The 24,794-nt window shown below is 21.2% G+C and overlaps 1 protein-coding gene across 3 annotated transcripts in view; it reads right to left on the reverse strand.

The window, feature by feature from the left end:
* Window positions 1-3: 3 nt before the first annotated feature.
* LOC117168789 (cullin-1) overlaps window positions 4-24,794 on the reverse strand; it is a 57,300-nt gene continuing 32,509 nt past the window's right edge. For 2 of the 3 annotated variants that reach the window (XM_033354612.1, XM_033354595.1), the window contains exons 6-10: window positions 23,820-24,149; window positions 15,286-15,525; window positions 7,337-7,440; window positions 5,972-6,191; window positions 405-524 (exon numbers count right to left, since the gene is read on the reverse strand). In XM_033354612.1, coding sequence (XP_033210503.1) covers window positions 444-524; window positions 5,972-6,191; window positions 7,337-7,440; window positions 15,286-15,525; window positions 23,820-24,149 — 975 coding nt within the window. In that variant the 3' untranslated portion in view covers window positions 405-443. Of the gene's footprint in view, window positions 525-5,971; window positions 6,192-7,336; window positions 7,441-15,285; window positions 15,526-23,819; window positions 24,150-24,794 lie in introns of all 3 variants that reach the window. The other variant, XM_033354604.1, reaches the window with a different exon arrangement.

A 24,794-nucleotide genomic window follows, 5' to 3' on the forward strand; every position in this document is an offset into this window, starting at 1 on the left:
AGAGGGCGGCTCAACGTTCAATTTTTTCCCTTTTTTTTTTTGTATAGTCAAAAAGAAACGAACCAAAAAAAAAACCGGGTAAAATTCGAGCTGGAAGGAGGAGGAGGCCTAGCGAGGAGGAAAATCACTATGAAATAATTTTATTAACGTATTATAAAAACCAGAATGAATCTTCTAAATGCGACGAGAGAGGAATAGGAAGAAGAAGAATAAGAAGAAGATGGAGAAGAAGAAGAAGAGGAAGAAGAAGCGCAATGAGATGGCTGCGAGTATTGAGACGCAGAAACGTTTGCCGTCGACGTAGTAAATAAATATTGGGACAATTGTTGTTGTTTTTGTTGTTGTTGAACAATGGTAAAATAGAGTCGTCTTTTCACGTACGTCAACACTTTTTTCTGATGATGACGATGATGATTATTATTATTATTATTATCATCGACAGATCATGCGAGGTAACTGTACGTGTCCTTCTGACCTTCCGTCCGCTCCAGATACTCCTTTTCTATTAAAATATCTATACATTTCTGCATACAAAAAAATATATATAAAAAAAATATATTTAAAAAAAGAGAGAGAGAAGAAAAAAACAATTAGTAAGCTAGAAATAGAAATTATTTAATTAAGGCTAATGTAAAGCTCTTTTTCGTAATTATGAAATTCTAAATAATTCTCATCGATATTCATGAAACATTTCTCTCTCCCATTTCAAAAGATTTGTAAAGATTTAAATAATTTAAAAAAGATTTCGCAAAAATTTTGCAAAGTGTGTAAAGATTTCAGAAAGATAAAACAATGTCTCACAAAGATTTCGAAAATTTTTATCGAAATTTCAGAAGGATTAAAAAAGATTTCACAAAAAGATTTCAATAATTTCGCAAAAAATTCCCAATTTTTTTGTTAGGTTACACAAAGATTTCAATAATTTTACAATGATTTCGAAAAAGTTGTAAATATTTCGAAATATTTCAAAAATTTCAATATTTTTTCACAAATATGTCGCAGAATTTTTAAAGATTTCAAAATATTCCACAAAAATTTCAAGAATTTAGCAAAATTTCAATAATTTTAAAAATGCTCCGCTATAATTTTGAAGATTTGGAAAAAGTTTTAAATATTTTAAAAGATTTCACAAAAATTTCAATAATTTTACTTAGATTTATCAAACTATTTAAAAATTTCACAAAGATTTAGCTAATTATACAAAAATTTCGCAAAACTTTAAATAATTTCAGAAAGATTAAAAAAGCTTTCACAGAAACTTACATACTTCATAAACAAAATTTCAATAATTTTACAAAGATTTCGAAAAAATTTCAATAATTTTACTCAGATTTCGCAAAACTTGAAAAGAATTCAAAATATTTCAGATTTTTACAATTTTACAAATTTTTTCAGAGATTTCAATAATTTCATTTTACATTTCAAAGAGTTTCACAAAAATGTAAATATGCGGCGAAAATTTCGCTAAAATTTGTAAAGATTTCCAAAATTTCAATAATTTTACAAAGATTTCATATAATTTTTAAAGATTTTACAAAATTTCACAAAAATGTCAATAATTATAGATTTCGCAAAATTGTTAAAGATTTAAAAAGATTTTAAAATATTTAAAAATGTCCATAAATTTCACTTAAATTTTTCAAAATTTGTAAAGATTTGAAAAGATTTCAATAATTTTTAAATGGTTAAGCAAAGACTTTTCAAAATGTGTAAACATTTCAGAAAGATAAAAATGTATCAAAAAAGATTTCAAAGATTTCACAAAGATTTCGAAAAACTTTTGATGATTTCAAAAAATTTTACAAAAACTTCAATAATTTTACTTAGATTTCTCAAAACCATTTAACGATTTCAATAATTTTAAAAAAATTTCGAAAAAATTTTCAAAAAACTTACATACTTCATCAAAAAATTTCAATAATTTTACCAAAATTTCCCAATGTTTTTTAAGATTTCACAAAGATTTAAATAATTTTACAAAGAATTCGCAAAATTTGTAAATATTTCAAAAATTTTCAATATTTTTTCACAAATACATAGCAAAATTTTTAAAGATTTTTAAATATTCCACAAAAATTTAAAGATTTAATTAATTTTACAAAAATTTCGCAAAGATTTTAAAGATTTCGATAATTTTACAAAGATTTTGCAAGATTTAGAAAAATTTCAGAGCGATTAGAAATGATTTTAAAAAAACTTACATACTTCATACTAAGATTTCGCAGAAATTTTGAAAACTTTGCAAAAATTTCAATAATTTTACAAAAATTTCGCAAAATTTATTGAAGATTTCACAAAGATTTCAATAATTTTATAAAGATTTCGCAAAATTTTTGAAGATTTCAAAAAATTTCACAAAAATGTCAATAATGCTGCGAAAATTACGAAAGTTTATAAAGATTTCAATAATTTCACTAAGATTTCGCAAATTATTAAAGATTTTAGATAGATTTAAAAAATTTCAATAATTTTACAAAGATTTCACAAAAATTTCTATAATTTTACTCAGATTTCGCAAAACTTTATAAAAAATCAGAAAGATTAAAAAAGACTTCACAAAAACTTATATACTTGACACAAAAATTACATTAATTTTACAAAAATTACCCATTTTTTTTTTGAAGATTTCAGAAAGATTTCAATAATTTGACAAAGGTTTCGTAAAATTTGTAAATATTTCGAAATATTTCAAAAATTTCAATATTTTCACAAATACGTTGCCAAATTTTTTAATATTACAAAATATTCCACAATAATTTCAAGATTTCACAAAGATTTAAATAATTTTACAAACAATTCGCAACATTTTTTAAAATTTGAAAATATTTAACAGATTTCAAGAATTTTACAACCATTTCCCAGATTTCATAGATTTCGATAATTTTACAAAAATTTCGCAAAACTTTTAAAAATTTTAGAAAGATTAAAAAGGATTTCGTTAATATTACAAAAACTTCCGAATTTTTAAAAAATATTTCACACATATTTTAATAATTTGACAAAGATTTCGCAAAGCTGTAAAGTTTTTAGAAAGATTTCAAAGTTTTCGATAATTTTACAAAAATTTCAAAGATTTTATTCAGATTTCGCAAAGCTTGCAAAGATTTCAGAAAGATTTTAAAAAATTCACAAAAACTTACATACTCCAATATATATTTTAATAATTTTACGAAATAATCATAAAGCTTTGAAAAAATTTAAATAATTTTACAACATTTTTGAACATTTATCAAAAATTTCAATAATTTTAGTCAGATTTCGTAAAACTTATAAATATTTCAAAATATTTCGAAGATTTCGATAATTTTACAAAAATTTCAAGATTTCACTGAAATTTCGCAAATTATTGAAGAGTTCAGATGGACTTCTAAGATTTCAATAATTTTACAAATGCTTCGCTAAAATTTCGAAGATTTGGTAAAATTTTTAAATATGTCAAAAGATTTCACAAAAATTTCAAGATTTTTCAAAGATTTCGCATATATAGTAAAGATTTGAGAAAGATAGAAAAAGTTTCACAAAGATTTCATAGATTTTACAATAATTTCGAAAAACTTAAAAATTTCAGAAAAATTAAAAAAGTTTTCACAAAAACTTAGATACTTTACACAAAATTTCAATCATTTTACAAAGATTTCGTGAAAATTTCAATAATTTTACTCAGATTTCGCAAAACTAGTAAAGATTTCAAAATATTTCAGATTTCAATAATTTTATAAAATTTTCATAAAGCTTTGAAAAAATTTCAATAATTTTACAAAAATTCCGCAAAACTTTTTAAGATTTCGCAAAAAATTATAGAGATTTCGAAACATTTCACAAATATATCGAAAATTTACATAATTTTACTAGAACTTTACATAAATTTCGCAAAAAATTTTAAAAACCTTTGAAAAAATTTCAATAATTTTACAAAGATTTCGCAAAACTAGTAAAGATTTCAAAATATTTCAGATTTAAATAATTTTACAAAATTTTCAGAAAGCTTTGGAATAATTTCAATAATTTTACAAAGATTTCGCAAAAATTTTGGAATATTTCAAAAAGTTTCACAAAAATGTCAATAATGTTGCGAAATTTTCGCAAATTATTAAAGAGTTCAAAAATTTCAATAATTTTAGAAATGTTTAGCTAATTTTTAAATTGAAAAACTTAAAAATTCCTGAAAAATGAAACAAGATTTCACAAAAACTTAGATACTTCACACAAAGGTTTCGCGAAAATTTCAATAATAGTAGATTTCAAAATATTTCAGATTTCAATAATTTTACAAAAATTTCGGAAAATTTTTTTAAATTTCGCAAAAATGTCAATAATTTTACTCAGATTTCGCAAAAAATTATAGAGATTTCGAAACATTTCACAAATATATCGAAAATTTAAATAATATTACCAAAATTTCGCAACAAATTTCAAAAACCTTTGAAAAAATTTCAATAATTTTACAAAGATTTCGCAAAATTTTTGGAAGATTTAAAAAAAATTCACAAAAATGTCAATAATGTTCCAAAAAATTTCGCAAATTATTAAAGATTTCAGATAGATTTTAAAGATTTCAATAATTTTACAAATGCTTCGCTAATTTTTAAATATTTCAAAAGATTTCACAAAAATTTCAATAATTTTACAAAAATTTCAGAAAGCTTTAAAAAAATTTCAAGATTTCAATAATTTTTCAAAGATTTCGCAAAATTTGTAAAGATTAGAGAAAGATAAAACTTCACACAAAGATTTGAATAATTTTACAAATGCTTCGCTAATTTTTAAATATTTCAAAGGATTGCACAACAAATTTAGAAAGCTTTGAAAAAATTTCAAGATTTTACAAAGGTTTCAATAATTTTTCAAAGATTTCACAAAATTTGTAAAGATTTGAGAAAGATTAAAAAATGTTTCACAAAGATTTCGAAAAAATTTTTAAAATTTCAGAAAAATTAAAAAAGATTTCACAAAAAGTTAGATACTTCACACAAAGATTTCAATAATTTTACAAATGCTTCGCTAATTTTTAAATATTTTAAAAGATTTCACAAAGATTTCAATAATTTTTCAAAGATTTCGCAAAGATTTCGAAAAACCTTTAAAATTTTCAGAAAAATTAAAAAAGATTTCACAAAAACTTAGATACTTCACACAAAGATTTCAATAATTTTACAAATGCTTCGCTAATTTTTAAATATTTCAAAAGATTTCACAAAGATTTCAATAATTTTTCAAAGATTTCGAAAAACTTTTTAAAATTTCAGAAAAATTAAAAAAGATTTCACAAAAAGTTAGATACTTCACACAAAGATTTCAATAATTTTACAAATGCTTCGCTAATTTTTAAATATTTCAAAAGATTTCACAAAGATTTCAATAATTTTTCAAAGATTTCGCAAAGATTTCGAAAAACCTTTAAAATTTTCAGAAAAATTAAAAAAGATTTCACAAAAAGTTAGATACTTCACACAAAGATTTCAATAATTTTACAAATGCTTCGCTAATTTTTAAATATTTCAAAAGATTTCACAAAGATTTCAATAATTTTACAAAAATTTCAGAAAGCTTTGAAAAAAATTTCAAGATTTCACAAAGATTTCAATAATTTTTCAAAGATTTCGCAAAGATTTCGAAAAACGTTTAAAAATTAAAAAAGATTTCACAAAAACTTAAGATACTTCACACAAAGATTTCGGGAGATATTCAATAATTTTACTCAGATTTCGAAAAGATTTGAAAGATTTTATGGGTAAAAAAAGGTAAAAATCCCCGTATTTGGCATTTTCGGGAATCCTACTTATGAAAAAAAAAAACAAAAAAGACAAAAAGGGATAAAAATACTCGATTATAGGAATTTCAAGGGATTTTTTTAATTGAAAAAAAAAAATGAAAATTGGTAAGAATTCCTGATTTTAGCCATTTTAGGGAATTTTTCTTCTTTTTTTTTAATATAAGGGGGAAAAAGGGGAATAATAAAGTATTTATTTACCTTAATTACGTGTACTCTTGGCTTGAACCTGGTACTTAATTGATTCAAAACTTCAGCTACGAGCTGCTGATGCTTGAGCACCTTTCTCATTTTCATTATTCTCACTATCGCCGCTTGAATTAATAATTTTCTGTCCTCCTCAATATGCTTGTGTGTAGTCTCCTGCTCCACTTTCAGTTCCGTTTTCATCGGGATATTGATGTTTACCCTCAGTTTTTTGCTGAAAAATTCATTACAAATTTACCTTTTCCATCCCCTCCCCCTCTTTAATTTGAGTCATTCATTATTAATTCACAAATTACTAATCAATCTATTTCGGTAGAAAATGAATCTTCCCTAAAAATTTAAATGATTCATAAAAATTAATTTTTCCCCAGAAAATTTAATGACTTTGCAAAAAAATCATTTTTTAAATTGAAAATTGTTTTGATTTTTCAATCATTTTTTGTAACTTCAAATTTAAATATTCCATATTTAGTTGAAAATTCTATAACTTTGTTAAAAACCCATTTTTTTATATTGAAAATTAATTCATTAATAATTCATAAATTCCTCTACATTTTGCAGTTAAAAATTCAACTACTTCATTTTTGGTAAAAAATTGTCTTTCTCAGTTCAGAATTCATGTAATTTGTTAAAATTTTAATTTTTGGGTTGATACATCAACTATTTTGTAGAAAATTTTTTTTTTTTTTTTCGTTAAATTCAACCATTTTTATTAATTATTAAATTACTTTCTTCTTGAAAATATTAACTAATACATTTTAAATTGAAAATTGAAAACTAATCTTTTTTTTGTTTTGTTAAAATTGATATTTTCTTCTGAAAATTCGTCTTTTTCACTGAAAAATTGAAATATTCGGTAAAAATTAAAAACCATTTTGTAGCAAAATTAGTATTTTTTAAATTGAAAATGTCAATTTAAAATTACTCTTTTCTCATTTAAGATTCAACTATTTGGTAGAAATTGTATGAATTTTGTTGAAAATTCTTCTTTTTTTTTTGTGAAAATTATTCTTTTTGGTTGAAACCAAACTGTTTTTTTTTTCAATTTTAAATGTAATTTGTTGTTGTTAAAATAACGATTACATTTTTCTTTGAAAATACATCTTTTAAAGGATAAAATTGTTTTTAAATTCAACTCTTTGGTTCTAGGGTCGAAAATTCAACAATTTGGTACAAAACCAATCTATTTTGTAGAAAATTCATATTTTTATTAACAATTAATTCACTGAAATGAAAATTTAACTGTTCCATTTTTGTTTAAAAATTGTTGTTTTTTTCAGTTTTTTTGGCAAATACTAAAAGAATTATTTTTCTTATCCCTAAAATTAATAATTTTATTTAAATTAACAATATTCTTACTTCTTGTAACCCGTGAAAAGTTCGGCGGAGGTTGCTGGCGAGAGTTCGGCTTCGTCCTCGGTGGTCGAGATTAGCAATTTTGCTTTCAAGAGAATCTGCATCACCTGAAAAAATTAATTTATTCATATAAAATCATACATTTCATTCATGTAATTTTCATTTTTTTAAATAACCTAAATCGCACAGTAAACTAAAAAAAGGCCGTTAAAAAAATACTTTCAAGTTTCTTTTTTTTTTTTTTATTCTAACAGGACAAATTTTCTATTAAATCTGATAAATTACAAAAAACAGTTAAATTTAAAAAAAAGAGGGATCATTCGTTTTGAAACTGCAAAGATTAATTGTCTACAAAAAAAAAAACAGTTTATTTTAAATTAAAAAAAAAATTAATTTTTAACAAGAAATATGAGTTGATATTTCACAAAAAAAAACATTTAATTTTGCGATTTTTGAAAAACAGTTCAATTGAACAAAAAAAAAAAAACAGAATTTCTATCGAAAAGACAATTAATCTTTTTTTGTAGAAAATTAATCTTTTTGGTTAAAAAGTCAGATTTTGCTTCAAAATACAACTCTTTAGTTGAATTTGAAATTTTTTTTAAAATTTATTTATTTTGTTGAAAAACTTTAGTTGAAAATTCGCCTTTCTTTAAAAATTTAACTATTTAGCTAGAAATTAACTCTTTTTTTTTTTGGTTGAGAATTAATTTTCTTCACACAGAATGTAACTATTCAATTTTTTGTTCAAAATTAATATTACAACTTAAAAATAGATTTTTTTCTGGTAAAAAAATTAATCTTCTTATTTGAAAATGCATCCTGTTTGTTTAAAAAATAATCTGTTTTAATTGCAGATTCAACTATTTCATTGAAAATTCGTTTTTTCTTTTTTTTTTAATTAATTTTCTCAGCTTCAAATTGATCATTTTTATTTCAAAATTCAACTGTTTGGTCGTAAATTAACTTTTCTTATTTATTTACATATTTACGGATTGAAAATTCAACTGTTTTTGTAAAAACTTCTTCTTTTTGCCTTGAAATTCCACAATTTAGTTAAAAATAAAATTTTTTGTGGAAAATTGATATTTTTTGTCAAAAAATAAACAATTTGAAACTTTAATAATTTGGTTAAAAAATAAACTATTTGAAAATTTAAATTTTTCTGAAATTTGTTTTTTTTTTAGTGTAAAATTAATTTTTTTTTTATCTAAAAATGTAACTATTTTATTTTTGTTTAGAAAATTTTCCTTTACAAGTAAAACTTTAATATTTAGTCAAAAAACAGTTTGTTTTTTCTTTTGTTAAAAATTAGTCTTTTGAACTGAATATTTAATGATTCCATTTTTGGTAGAATACATCTATTTGGTTGAGAATTCAACTATTTTTTTGAAAATTCATTTTTTTTTCTTGTGGAAAATTAATTTGTTTAACTAAAATATTTATATTTTAGAAAATATTACCTTTAAAAGTAGAAAATTCAATTATTTGGTAGAAAATTGATGTATTTTGTTGCAAAATTCATATTATTAGTTTCAAAATTAATCTTCTTTGTTAAAAAATAATCTTTTATATTCAAAAATTCAACTACTAGGTTGAAAGTCCAACCATTTTCTTAAAATTTCATTTGTTGATTATCTGACTTTTAAATAAATAAATATCAGGGTTAACATTTTTTTTCTTAACCAGTTGAAAGTTCTATTATTTCATTAAAAAATGATAATTTCTACTGAAAATTTGTTTATATTTATAGAAAATAAATTTAGTTTGTTGAAAATTCATCATTTTCTTCGAGAAATCAACTATTTTGTTGAAAATTCGTATTTTATAGGTAAATTCAAACGGTTAAATTTTTTTTTCTTAATTTGTTAGTTTTTAAACTAAAAATTCAAAACTTCAATTTTTGGTTGGAAATCTCTCTTTTTTTAATTAAAAATTAATCTGTTTTGATTGATAATTCAATTACATTGTTGAAAATTCGTCTTGTTTTTGGTTAACAATTTTTTTTATCTAAATATTCTAAATAAATATCTGGGTTGATTTTTTTTTCCTTTATTATTTAGAAATTGAATTATTTGGGAGAAATTTGATATATTTCGTTGAGAATTTGTCTATTTGGGAGGCTTTCAACATTTCCATTTTTGGTTAAACATTTATCTTTTTCAGTTGAAAAATTTATTTATTTTTTTTCACAATTTGTCTATTTCATTGCTTGTTTATTTGTTTAGTTTCTTTAAAAATTTATAATTTTGTTCGAAGATTCTCCTTTCTATTTGAAAATTCATCTTTCTTATTAGAAATTCGTCTATTTTTGTAGAAAATAAATTTTGTTTGCTGAAAAATAATCCTTCTAGATTAAAAATTCAGCTATTTGGAAAAGAAAATTCAAATATTTTCGTGAAAGTTTAATTACTTTGGTTTTTTTTTCTGAAAATGAGTAAAATTTCCAGTAAAGAAATAAATTTTCTGTCATTACTCGGTTTTTCTGACTGCAAGTTTTTAAAAATCTCCCGATAATACTAAAATAAATGTTCGAAAATTCCTTAAAATTTTGTTAAACCACCATAAAACCTAATAAATCTTTGGCATACTTTCAAATTATGGAAATCAATTAAAAATTCCTTGGAATCTTTAAAAATACTTAAAAATATTTAATATTTAGAGAATTCAGAAAATTTAAAGAATTTCAGGAATTCAGAAATTCAAGGGTATTTTAAAACATTCTAAGAAATTTTTAAAAATTTATTTGAGTAATTTCGTGAAATTTCAAAGAACTTGGAATATCTTAGGAAATTTAAAAATAATTGATTTCAATCATTTTTAAAGTATCCCAAAGACTTTGAAGATGTTAGAGTTTTTTTTTAACTCCAAGGAATTTAAAAAGATTTTAAAGGATTTAAAATATTTGAGTATCAGTAATTTTAAAAAATACAAAGAATTTTCAAAAGTTTTAAAATTGTCAAGTTATTTTAAAGGAATTAAAATCTTTCAGGGAATTTAAAAAAATTCTAAGTAATTTTTACATTTATTTCAGTAATTCCATGAGATTTTTTAGTTAAATTTAACTGGTTGCATTTTTTTAAAATCTCTTTTTTTTTTTAATTTTTTTCTAACGTTTTTTCTAACATTTCTTTTCAATATCCTGCCAAAATAACAAAATTTTCATCAAACCTTCAACATTCATTTTTGAAAATTTTGTAAATCTTTTAAAATTTTCGCATTTAAAGTTACTTATTTTGAATAAACAGTCAGATGTTTACTTTAAATGCTTATAATTTTGAATTATTTAAGTAATTGAAACTGCATATTTTTATTCTTTAAATTAAGTCGTAAGCTTAAAAATTAAAAATTTGAAAATTTTTAACTAATTATTTTACAAACAGCAGTAATCTAAATTGGACCGATTTTTTCCCCACAAATTTATAAAAATTTGCTTAAAAATACATTTTTTTGTTGAAAATTGATATTTTTGGTCAAAAATAAACTATTTGAAACTTGAACAATTTGATTAAAAATTAAACTATTTGAAAACTTGAAAATTAGGTTAAAAATTAAACTATTTATTCGAAATTTTTAAATATTTTTTGCAGTGAAAATTTTTTTTTTTTACCTGAAAATGTAACTATTTCATTTTTGTTTGAAAATTTTTCCTTTAAAAGTCGAAAACTTTATTATTTGGTAAAAAAATAGTTTTTTGCTGTTGTTAAAAATTAGTATTTTGAACTGTACATTTAACGATTAAATTTTTAGTAAAAAAAAACTTCTATTTGAATATCCAACTATTTTATTCAAAATTCGTCTATTTGTGTAGAAACTATTTTTTTGAAAATTCTTTTTTTTTTCTAGTGGAAAATTAATTTGTTTATCTAAAATAATTATATTTTAGAGAATATTTCCGCTTAAAAATTAAGGTCTAAAATTTAAAAATCATTTACTAATTATTTTAGGAACGGTTGTAATGTAAGTTAAACAGACTTTTTTCTAAAAATTCGTAAAATTCTGGGTTACAAAATAAATTCATGGTTTGTTGAAATTAAAAATTATTTTTGTAATTTTTTCAGAACTTCGAAGACGAAGTTTGAGTAATTTAAAGAGATATTTAGAAGCTTTGAAAAGATTTAAAATTAATTTAAAACTTAAAATTTTTAAATAAAATGTAGATTTTTTCAGATTTTAAACAAAATAATTAGAACCTTTTCAAGAACTGTGAAAGGCTTTAAAAGAATAAAAGCACTTTTTTCAAGATTCATAGGAAAATTAAAATTATTTTTCATTTTGAAAACTTATTTAAAAAAAAAACATTTAAAAATGTTTTAAAATATTTACAAAATTGGCAAACAAGAATCTCGACGATTTTAAGAAAATTTTTTTAAATCTCCATGATAATTTTCAATCTTTTCAGAACTCCCAAATATCTCTTAAAATTACTCAAATTTTATCTAGAAATGTTCCTTTGTAAATCATACTTTAAAATTCAACAATTACACTAAAAAATTAAACATTTTTCAAATACAAAAATTAAAATTGTAACGCTCAAAGTTTAAAGTTTTTTATTTTTTATTTTTTATTTTATATAGTTAACAAAATCCTTAAAAATGTTCGAAATTTTATTTCAAAATTTTGAAACATTTACATGTACTTCCACATGTTTTTTTCAAATTTTAAATTACTTTTTTTTAATTTCAGAACTTCTGTGCATCTTTTTAAATGATTCGAATTTTTCCTTAAAATTTTTCCATAACTTTGTAAATATTTTTGAATAAAAAAAATCAATTTTCCTAGTGTATATGGTTTTTATTCTTCTGAACCCTTTCAAAATCCTTAAAAAGATTTTAAATTGTTTATTGAAAATTCACAATTGTAGATTAAAAATTCAGCTATTTGGCACAGAAAATTAAAATATTTTTTTATGTCTTAATTTTAATATATTTTTCACGGTTACAACTTTGAAAAGATTCAAAATGTTTATAAATCTGGAAGTTGTTAAAAAAATTTTTACTACTATCCAATTCGTTTCAACATATTTATCGAATTTTTCCTACAATTTTTAGAAAATTCTGCAAATTAAAAAAAAAAATGACTTTAAATTATTCCACATTATTTTTTTACTTTTCTAAAAATCTTATCAAATATTATCTTAAAATAATTATTCAAAATGAAAAATTATTTTTAATTTTTCTAGGAATCTTAAGAGAATGTTTTATTCTTTGTTTGAATTATTTAAAATATTTAAAAAATTTTCTACAAATAAGAAGTGTTCAATTGTTATTTATACGTCAAAATTTAACAATTTAACTTACAAAATAAACATTTTTCAAATAGAACAATTGAAATTGTAACGCTTAAAGTTTAAAAAAGCTTTTCGAAATTATAATGATTCAAGGCTTTCGATGTCAAAGAATGCAGTTTCAAATTGTTTACTCTTAAATAGTTATTATGCAGCTTTTTTATTTGAAAAAAAAAATTAAAGAATTCCAAAAAGTTTAAAAGAATTCAGAATGAGTTCAAAAAAATTTGTAATCTTTTCAAATCTTTGAAACCCGACAAAATACCTCGTGCCTCGTGAATATATTATTTTTAAATCTCATAAAATATTATAAAATCCCATTAACTTTTCTGATATTTCCTGAAATCCTGGAAAATATATTAAAATATACATTGAGAGCTTTAAAATCCCTTAAAATCATTAAAATCTTTCCAAATACCTATATCTTCCGAAATTATAGAAATGAATTGATGGAAAATTTTTTGTAATCTTTCTAAATTCCCTAAAATATTTCAAATTAAAAGCTTTTGAAAATGCCTTAGATTTTAGAAGTTTAAATAATTCCCTAAAATGTTAAAAAACAACAAAAATGATTTTTAAACAAAAAAATTAATTTCCAAACAAGAAAGTTAATTTTCAACGAAAAAGAAATTTAATTTTTAAAGAAAAAAGTTAATTTTCAAACAAAAAAGTTAATTTTCGAACATAAAAGTTCATTTCTGAACAAAGAAATCAATTTCCAAACAAGAAAATTAATTTTAAAAGAAATTTAATTTTTATACAAAAAAGTTAATTTTCAAATATAAAAATAGGAATAAGTGAAAGCAAGAAGTTTCAAGAAAGTTAATTTTCAAACAAAAAGTTAATTTCCAAACAAGAAAGTTAATTTTCAAAGAAAAAATTTATTTTTTAAAGAAAAAAGTTCATTTTTGAACAAAAAAAGTTAATTTTCAAATATAAAAAAAGGAATAAGTGAAAACAAGAAGTTTCAAGAAAGTTAATTTTTAAATAAAAGAATTAATTTCCAAACAAGAAAGTTAATTTTCAAAGAAAAAATTTAATTTTTAAAGAACAAAGTTCATTTTCAAAGAAAAAAGTCAATTTTCAAACAAAAAAGTTAATTTTCGAACAAAAAAGTTAAATTTTAAACAAAAAAGTTCATTTTCGAACATAAAAGTTAATTTTCAAATATAAAAAAGGAATACGAGAAAACAAGAAATTTCAAGAAAGTTAATTTTTAAACAAAAAAATTAATTTCCAAACAAGAAACTTAAGATTCAAAGAAAAAATTTTATTTTAAAAGAAAAGTTAATTTTCAAACAAAAAAGATAATTTTTAAACAAAAAAATTAATTTCCAAACAAGAAAGTTAATTTTCAAGGAAAGGATTTATTATTTAAAGAAAAAAGTTAATTTTCAAAGAAAAAAGTTGAATTTCAAACACAAAAGTTAATTTTTGAACAAAAAAGTTAAATTTCAAATATAAAAAAAGGAATACGAGAAAACAAGGAGTTTCAAGAAAGTTAAGTTTTAAACAAAAAATTAATTTCCAAGCAAGAAAGTTAATTTTGAAATAAAAAAGTTAATTTTTAAAGAAAAAAGTTAATTTTCAAACAAAAAAGTTAATTTCCAAACATAAAAGTTAATTTTTAAACAAAAAAAAATTAATATCCAAACAAGCAAGTTAACTTTTAATGAAAAAAATTTAATTTTCAAAGAAAAAATTTAATTTGTAAAGAAAAAAGTTAGTTTTCAAAGAAAAAAGTTAACTTTCAAAGAAAAAAGTTAAATTTCAAACAAAAAAGTTAATTTTCGAACATAAAAGTTAATTTTCAAATATAAAAAAAGGAATACGAGAAAAAAAGAAGTTTCAGAAAAGTTAATTTAAAAAAATATATATTAATTTCCAAACAACAAAGTTAATTTTCATAAAAAATTTAAGTTTTAAAGGAAAAAGTTAATTTTCAAAGAGAAATTTAATTTTTAAAGACAAAAGTTAATTTTCAAATAAAAAAGTTCATTTTCAAACATTAAAGTTAGTTTTCGAACGAAAAGGTTAATTTTTAAACAAAAAAATTAATTTCCAAACAAGAAAGTTAATTTTCAAATAAAAAAGTTAATTTTCAAATAAAAAATTTAATTTTTAAAGAAAAACGTTAATTTTGAAACAAAAAAGTTAATGTTCAAACAAAGAAGTTAATTTTCAAATAAAAAAGTTAATTATCGAACATAAAAGTTAATTTTTAAACAAAAAAATCAATTTCCAAACAAGAAAATTAATTTTCAAACAAAAAAGTTCATTTTTAAACAGAAAAATTAATTTGCAAACAAGAAAGTTAATTTTCAAAGAAAATATTTAATTTTTAAAGAAAAATTCATTTTCAAACAAAAAAGTTAATTTTCGAACATAAAAGTTAATGTTTAAACAAAAAAATTAATTTGAAAACAAGAAAGTTAATTTTCAAAGAAAATATTTAATTTTTAAAGAAAAGTTAATTTTCAAACGAAAAAGTTAATTTTCGAAAATAAAAGTTAATGTTTAAACAAAAAAAATTAATTTTCAAACAAGAAAGTTAATTTTCAAATTTCTAAAGATTTTTTTTAATTCCCGGTGAAAAAAATCAATTTTTGACAATTTCCCGGGTGTTTTTCCCGCCACCCTGGGACCTTTTAAATTCAAAAATTACCTGAATCAAGTAGTCCATCTTAATTTGCGTGGACTCGTGGAGTTGCTGTATTGTCCAGGAAGTCGAAACATTATACTGCAATAGTACCGCCATTTGGAAAGTGGAGGCTTGCAGTGTATACCTATTCTTAAAGCAATTTGTGTGTAATTCCCCCTTCGACATATTGTAAAGCCAGTTCAACTTTCTGCCACTGTGCTGAGAGCTGTAGAAAGTTGTGAACCTATGTACAGACCTTTCCAACTGAAAAGAAAAATCCATTTTCACTGGTATTCTTCAAAATATCGATTTTTTTTTTAATTTAGAAAAACTAATTTATTTCAAAATATATTTCAAAATTTTAGAACTTTTCAAAATATTCTCAAATAATTAAAAATTCGAAAATATTTCAACAAATTTTATACAAAATTTTTTAACATTTCGAGATACAATTTGGAATTTATTATAGAATTTATTTTAAATTTAGGAAAACTGAATTAGTTTAAAACATATTTCAAACTTTTAGAAGCTTTGAAAATATTCTAAAGTAATTATAAATTTGAAAATATTTCAACAAATTTTATACCAAATTTTTCAACTTTTGGAAGTTATGCAAAGTTTTGAAAGGTTTCGAGATCGAAAAATTAATTTTCAGAAAATGCTTCAAAGTATTTTTAGAAATTACAAAGATTGCCGAAATTAAAAAAAAAAAAAAACAATTCTTGAAGATTTTATTTTGAACGACTTTTTCAAATATTTCGGAAAAATTCTAACCAATTTAAAAAATAATAGGAATTTTCTTTTTTTTAATTTCAAAAACAGACTTTTCCAACTGAAAAGAAAAATCCATTTTCATTGGTATTCTTCGAAATTCTTACCTTTCTTTTCTTTCTTTGTAAAGAATTTTTTTATTATTTTTTTATTTTTATTTATTAAAAAATTCTAATTCCTAATTATATTGCCTATTTTTTGTAAACATAACTGATAAAATAGACCATTTAAATTAAATTAATCTAATTAATTAATTTAATTTAAAAAGTTTTGAAAGTATTCTCAGATAATTAAAAATTTGAAAATATTTCAACAAATTTTAAAACATATTTTTTAACATTTCGAGATAAAATTTGGAATTTATTTTAAATTTAGGAAAACTGAATTATTTTAAAATATATTTTAAAGTTTTAGACGTTTTGAAAATATTCTCAAATAATTAAAAATTTGAAAATATTTCATCAAATTTTAAACCAAATTTTTTAAAATTTAGAAATAAAATTGAAAAGATTTGAAAAGGTTTCGAAATCGAAAATTTAATTTTAAGAAAATGTTTCAAAATATTTGTACAAATGACAAAGATTACCGAAGTTTTCAAAAACAAGTCTGGAAGATGTTATTTTTTATTTTGAAGAACTTTTTTAAACACTTCAGGGAAATTCTAACCAATTTCCAAAATATTTAAAAGTAAAAAAAAAACACAAAAATAGACCTTTCCAATGGAAAAGAAAAAAACATTTTCACTGGTACTCTTCAAAATTCTTACCTTTCTGTTCTTTCTTTATAAAGTATTTTATATTTTTATTTATTTAAAAATTCGAATTCCTAATTTTTGTTAACATTGCTGATAAAATGGACCATTTAAATTGCAAATGTTTTTAAAAATTTTCAAGGAATTTAAAAAAATTTTTTATAGAATTTATTTCAAATTTAGGAAAACTGAATTATTTCAAAGTTTTAGAACTATTAAAAATGTTCTAAAATAATTAAAAATTTTTAAAGGTTTCGAGATCGAAAAATTAATTTTAAGAAAATGTTTCAAAGATTTTTTTGTTATTTTGAAGAACTACTTCAAATATTTCGGAAAAATCCTAACCAATTTGAAAAATATTTAGAAGTATTTAAAAAAAAATTTCAAAACAACCAGACCTTTCCAGCTGAAAAGAAAAGTCCATTTTCACTGATATTCTTCAAAATTATTTTTTTTCTTTGTAAAGCTTTTTTTTTTATTGTTATTTAATTAAAAATTCTGATGAAAGTAATTGAACATTTGAAAATATTGTAACCAGTTTTTCCATATTTTGAAATAAAATTGCAAGTATTTTGAAAGGTTTCGAGATCGAAAAATTAATAACAATTAATAACCAATTTAAAAATTATTTATAACTTTATAAAAAAAATTTGAGAAATTCTTCAAAATTCTTACCTTACTTTTTTTTCTTTGTAATTTTTTTTTTATTTTTATTTATTTAAAAATTCTAATTCCTAATTCTAATTCAGGGTGTCTGGCGATTCAAATATTAAATAAACGTTTGTCATACATGTAAAAGAAAGCCGAATCGTAAATAAACAAATTCTTAATTTTTTGCGAACATGAGTCGTCTTTGTGAAATCTTTAGGAATATTTTTAAATCTTTGTAATGTCTTTAAAATAATTAAAACCTTTGTGCAATTTTTTGAAAGCTTGAAATTTCGGTTAAATCTTTGAGAAATCTTTCGGCATTTTTCAAAGATTTTGTAAAATCTTTAAAATTCTTAAAATCTTTTAAATCTTTGTGAACTCTTTCTTTAATTTTTGTTTGTGAAATTGTTTCAAATAGATTTTAAAGATTTTTACAAGATTTAAAAAAATGTAAATAAAAACAGCCTATAGCTATTGGCTAGGATTTCAATCAATAACAAAAAATTCAAATGACTTCATGAAGATTAAGAAATTTTTAAAAGATTTTTAGGGTTTGACAAAAATTCAACATAAATTTTAAAGATTTTAAAAATTACAACCGGATTTAAAGACATTTTAGAAGAATACAAAGATTTCACAAAAAATTTGAAAGATTTTTTTAAACATTCTAGAATATTTCACAGGTATTAAAAACCTTTAAAAGAATAAAAATGCTTTAGAATATTTCAAAAATTTAACAAAGATTTTAAGGATTTCACAAGATTAAAGATATTTCACAAAATATTAAAAATTTCACTAAGATTTAATAAAATTCTACAAGATTTAAAAGATTTAAAAAATGCTTTTAAGAATTTCAAATGGCTTCATAAAGATTAACAAATTTTAAAAAAGAGTTTGAGAGTTTCACAAAAATTAAACATAAGTTTTAAAGATTTAAACCAAATATTTTAAAATATTTTAAAGATCTCACAAAGATTAAAAATATTTCACAAGGATTTACCAGATTTAAAAATATTGCAGAATATTTCAAAAACATTTCAAAACATGTTTAAAAATTCACAAAAATTTCGCAAAAATAAAAAATATTTCACAAATTTAAATATATTTTAGAAGATACCAAAGATTTTGAAGGTTTCACAAAAATGTTAAATAGATTTAAAAAATTTTTAGATTTCAAAAAATTTAAATAAAAATAGCCTATAGATTTTGGCTAGAATTTCAATAAATAAAAAAAGAAGATATTAAAGATTTCACCAAAATTTTATAAGATTTCAAAGATTGTAGAAATGTTTTAAAATATTTCAAATTACTTTATGAAGATTAACAAATTTTTTAAAGATTTTTAGGGTTTCACAAAAATTCAACATAAAATTTTAAGATTTAAACAAATTTAAAAAGATTTTAAAAATTACAACAAGATTTAAAAACATTTTAGAAGATTAAAAAATATTTTGGAATATTTCAAAGACTTTAAGGATTTCAAAAGATTAAGAACATTTCACAAAATATTAAAATATTTTAGAATATTTCGCAAGGATATTTAAAAACATTTAAAAGAATAAAAAATATTTTAGAAAATTTCAAAGATTTTAAGGATTTCAAAAAATTAAAAATATTTCAAGAAATATTCAAATATTTCCGAATCATTCATAAAGATTTAAAAACAGATTTTAATGATTTCATAAAAATTTCAAATAAATTTTAAAGATTTTTAGAAGATTTCAAAAAATCTCAATAAAAATAGCTTATGGCTGTTAGCTAGGATTTCACCAAATAAATAAAAAGAAGATATTAAAAATTTCACCAATATTTGATAAAATTTTATAAGATTCATTCATTGAACATAAGTTTTAAATATTTAAACAAATTTATAAAGATTTGAAAAATTACAAAAAGATTGAACATACATTTTACAAGATTACAAAGATTTAGCAATGATTTCAACAAATATTTTGGAACATTTCAAAGATTTAAACAAAATTTTTAAGATCTCAAAACATTAAAAATATATTTTATTAGAAATAAAAATATTTTATTAGAAATAAAAATATTTTATTAAGATTTCACAAAGATTACAAATTTTTAAAAAAGATTTTGAAGGTTTCACATAAGTTTCAAATAGATTTAAAGATTTTAAAAATTACAACAAGATTTAAAAACATGTTCAGAACTTCACGAAAATTTCAAATATTTTACAGATTTAAACATATTTTAGAAGATTTGAAATTTTTAAAATAAAAACAGCAACAACAGATTTGAAAGACTTTTTAAAAGATTTTAGAATATTTCACAAGGATTTAAAAACATTTAAAAGATCAAAAAATATTTAAAAACTTAAAAACAGATTTAAAAACAGTACAAATATTTCAAAACATGTTTAAAACTTTACAGAAATTTCAAAGATTTCGCAAAAATTTCAAATATTTCTAACATTTAAACATATTTAAAAATATTTGAAAGATTTTGATGGTTCCACAAAAAGTTTAAATAGATTTTAAAGATTTTTATGAGCTTTAAAAAAATGTACATAAAAACAGCCTATAGCTGTTGGCTAGATTTTTAATAAATAAACAAAAAAGATTTTCACCAAAATCTCAAATAAATTTTAAAGATTTATACATATTTGTACTTTTTTAATTTAAACAAGACTTAAAAACATTTAAGAAGTTTACAAAGATTTCACAAAAAATTTGAAAGATTTTGTTTACATTCTATAATAATTCAAAAATTTAACAAAAATTGTAAGGAACTCAACAGATTAAAAATATTTCACAAAATATTCAAATATTTTAGAATATTTCACAAGGATTTCACAAATATTCAAAAGATTAAAAAATATTTCAGAATTATTCACAAAAATTTAAAAACATGTTTAAAACTTTACAGAAATTTCAAAGAATTCGCAAAAATTTTTAATTTTTCACAGATTTAAACATATCTTATAAGATTTCAAAAAATGTAAATAAAAACAGCCTATGGCTGTTAGATAGAATTTCAATGAATACAAAAAAGAAGATATTTAAGATTTCACCAAGATTTCATAAAATTTTAGAAGATTTCAAATATTTAAGAAGTATTTTCAAGAATTTCAAATGACTTCATGAAGATTAACAAATTTTTAAAGATTTTGAGAGTTTCACAAAAATTCAACATAGGTTTGAAAGATTTGAACAATTTTAAAAATATTTTAGAAATTAAAAAAAGGTTTACAAATATTTTAGAAGATTTCAAACAAGATTTGAAAGATTTTTTTTTTTAATTTTAGAATATTTCAAAGATTTTAAGGATTTCAAAAGATTAAAAATATTTCACAAAATATTCAAATATTTTAGAATATTTTAAAAGATTACAAAGATTTCACCAAAGATTTAAAGGATATTTTAAAGCATTTTAGAATATTTCAAAGATTTAACAAAAATTTTAAGAATTTCAAAAAATATAAAATATTTCACAAAGATTTTAAATCAGTACAAATATTTAAAAATATTTTGGCTGTTATATTATATTAAAAATTTCACTAAGATTTAATCAAATTTGAAAAGTTTTCAAAGATTTCACAAAAGATTTGAAATATTTTTTTTAAACATTTCAGAATATTTCAAAGATTTAAAAAAGATTTTAAGGATTTCAAAATTTTAAAAATATTTCACAAAATAATCAAATATTTTAGAATATTTCAAAGATATAAAAACAGTACAACTATTTCAAAACGTGTTTAAAACTTGACAGAAATTTCAAAGATTTCGCAAAAAATTTTTAAAATTAAAATAAAAACAGCCTATGGCTGTTGCCTAGGATTTCAATAAATAAATATAAAAAACAGATAATTAAGATTTCACGAAGATTCAAAAACATTATAGAAGATTTCAAAGATTTAAGAAAGGTTTTCAACACTTTGAAGAACAAACAAAAATGTCAAAAGATTTTCAAGGTTTCACCCAAATTCTCCACCCTGTTGAAGACAAAGTTTATAAAATTGATAAACAAATGTTAAATAAGACAAACAAGTTCTAATTTCTTGTAAATCGAGAGATGCCCAGAAGCTTTTTTCTGTTAATAAAACGGCCACCCTGAAAATGGAGTATCTACATTTCGACTGAGAACTAATTTTCAATTAAACAAAAATAAAAACTATTTTTTATTTACAAAACCATTTAATTGTTTACAACATAGTTAAATCCGTTACCAAATTGTTGATTTTTCCAACAAAAAAGATGAATAGTCTGCATTTTTAAACAATAAAAGTTCAATTTTTAACCAAAAAATTAAGCAGATGAATTTCTACTGAGAAAAATTAATTTTCAATTAAAACAACAACTATAAACACGAATTTTCTACAAAAAAAAAAGTTGAATTTTATACCAAATTTTTTAATTTTCAACAAAATAGTTTAATCCTAAACCAAACTAGATAAATCTTCAACTAAGAAGTTGCATTTTAAACCAAAAAGAGATGAAATTTCTAACAAAAAGTGAATTTTCTACCAAGAAAAAATTTTCCGTCAAGAATGAAAAATAATGTTAAGCAAATTGTTGAATTTTCAACAAAAAAGATTAATGTTTATCAAAAAATTTTATAGTTCATATTTCCAATACAAAACATTAATAAAAAATAAAAAACAGTTAGATTTGACTGAACAGTATATATTTTCAACATTACTAGACTTTGACAAAAAAAAAACAAATTTCAACAAAAAAAAACATAATTTTTTAACAAATTTGTTGATTTTTCAAGCCAAAAAGCCTAATCCTCTATCAAACAATTTAATTTTAAAAACAAAAACATGCAATAACAACAAAAAAGTTAATTTACAATTAATCAGTTGACTTTTTAAAATAAAATAGTTGAATTTGTAATTTCAAACAAATTTTTTTACAAAAAAACGAATTTTTAATTTAATATTTTAATTCAAAAAAACGAACTTTCAACTAAAATTATGAATCTTCAAAGAAAAAAAAATTTAATTTAGAAAAATTCGTTCAACTTTCAATCAAGGAGTGAAATTTTTAATGAATAATTTTTTTGCTTCAAAATTCTACTTTTGATTACAAATTCTACTATTTAGTTAAAGATTGAACTATTTAATTGAAAATTAAAGTCTTTTCTTAAAAAGCAATCGTTTCTGGACAAAAAATTATATCGCTTGGTAGAAAATTCATATTTTTTGGATTAACATTCATCTTTTTTTTTATTGAAAATTAATTCTTTTTATTCGAAAACTCTGTTATTGCATCTTTGTTTTGCAAAATAATCTCTTTTACTTAAAAAATATACTTTTTGTCAAAAATTCAACGACTTTTTTGAAAGTCGTCGTTTCTGGTCGAAATTTTATACTTTTGTAGAAAATTCATATTTTATTGTTGAAAATTTATCTTTTGATAGAAAAATCTTTTTTTTTTTAGTTGTTGAAAATTCAACCTTTTATATTTGAAAGTTAATAATTTTTATTGAAAATTCTACTATTGTATTTTTGGTGTTTAGTTCAAAATTTTACAAATTGTTTAGAAAGTTTATTTATTTTATTGAAAATTGAACTAGGATTGATGGTTAGTTCTTTAAAAAAAAATTTATATTTCTTTTTCAGAATTAATCTCAATTCAACTATTTTGTTAAAAAATCATTTTTTTGTCGAATACTGATACTTTTTGGATTGAAAAATCTCTTTTACTTTAAAAATCGTCTTTTTGGGTAGAAAATTCAAACTACTTGCTAAAAAAAATATCACCTTTTGGCTAAAAATTCATCTCTTGGTTAAAAATTCGACTATTTGGTAGAAAATTTAAACTGTTTTTGTTTAAAAGTCATCTTCTTTGGTTAAAAATTGATCCATTTTGATTGAAAGCTAATTATTTTTATTAAATAATTAATCTAAATTCAACTATTTTCCTTAAAAGTAATCTTTTTTGATCAAAATTTCAACTGGTTTATTAAACACTTGTATTTTTGGATAGAAAATCAATCCTTCTGTTCTAAAAATCCTCATTTGTTATAAGTCATATTTTTTAGTCGAAAATTCGTCTTCCTTGCTTCAAACTTAAACTGGCTTGTAAAATATTCATCTTTTCAAATTAAAAATTAAAGATTATGTTTGAAAATAATGTGCAACTCTTCCTGGTTGAAGTTTAACCTTTTTTGTTTGAAAATTCGATCATTTGGTTCAAGATTCGTCGATTGGTTCTAATTTTGAATAAAATTGTACTTTTTCAATTGAAAAAAAGAAGTGACATAAGATGAGAAATTGAAAATAGGTGACAAAAGGTGAATAGGTGACACTCTCTGATGATTGCAACTGGTGCGATTTATCAGTAAAACTAAAATTTAAAATTTAAAATAAATAAATAAATAAAAAAAATGAAAAAGTGAAAAATGAAAAGATTAAAGTCACCTCGGTTGGCAGGGAGAAGGCGAATGACTGCTGAAAGGGCCAGGAGCCTGATGAGAGAACTTGAATGCTGAAGTCGATATCGAGCGGCTCAGCCGAATTCGTCAAGTGTCTGCGGAACTGTTCATTCAAGTCTTTCGAGACTCCAATGTCCTGGAACATGCGCTGCAATTTCGAGGTGTACTCAAAGCCACAGGCCTGCTTCAATTTCGAGATCATCGAGGCCTCGGCGTCATCGCTCGCAGACATGTGCTGAACCAAGCGCTTCGCGAGCATTTTGCTGTAAAACTTCTGGAACACGTCTTTATCCTCTATATATTTAAAGACTACCATCTGAAAATAAAAAAGCCAGAGTCTCAAATTACAAATCCTCGCTTCTTCTCCTCTCATTTTACCTACTATGTGCTATTTTCCTCACTTATTTTTATCGCGAAATGACAAACATTTTGTGTCTCATTCGAAAGAATAAATAAATAGAAAATAAATTAATCGTTTTAAAGAATAAAGAGTGATAATTAAGAATAAGAATTGCTAAAAAATCCCCATTTCGAAATTCCCCCCAATGACTTTGCCCGACTTTTCCCGGTCCAATTTTTCATTTTTTCTCAAATTTATAGATTTTTCTTTCAGGTTTAAAAAGAACCTTACGTCCATCACATATTAGAGATAATGAATTTTAAAGAAAATAGATTAATTTTGAACCAAATAGTTCAATTTTGGATCAGGAAATTAATTTTCTGACAAGAAAGACGAATTTTCAAGTTTTACAGTAAAATACTTTCTTGGAAATTTATCTTTGTGGTAGAAATCTATCTTCTTGATTGAAAATTCATGCCTCTTTTTGGCAGACAATCTATCTTCTTGTTTAAAAATTCATTTTTTTGTTTTGTTAAAAATTGATCTATTTTGTTAAAATTTCATTGACTTTTTAAAAAATTTACCTTTGTGGTAGAAATCTACCTTCTTGGTTGAAAATTT

This window comes from Belonocnema kinseyi, chromosome 1, assembly GCF_010883055.1.
Source record: "Belonocnema kinseyi isolate 2016_QV_RU_SX_M_011 chromosome 1, B_treatae_v1, whole genome shotgun sequence".
Classification (NCBI taxonomy): Eukaryota; Metazoa; Arthropoda; class Insecta; order Hymenoptera; family Cynipidae; genus Belonocnema; species Belonocnema kinseyi.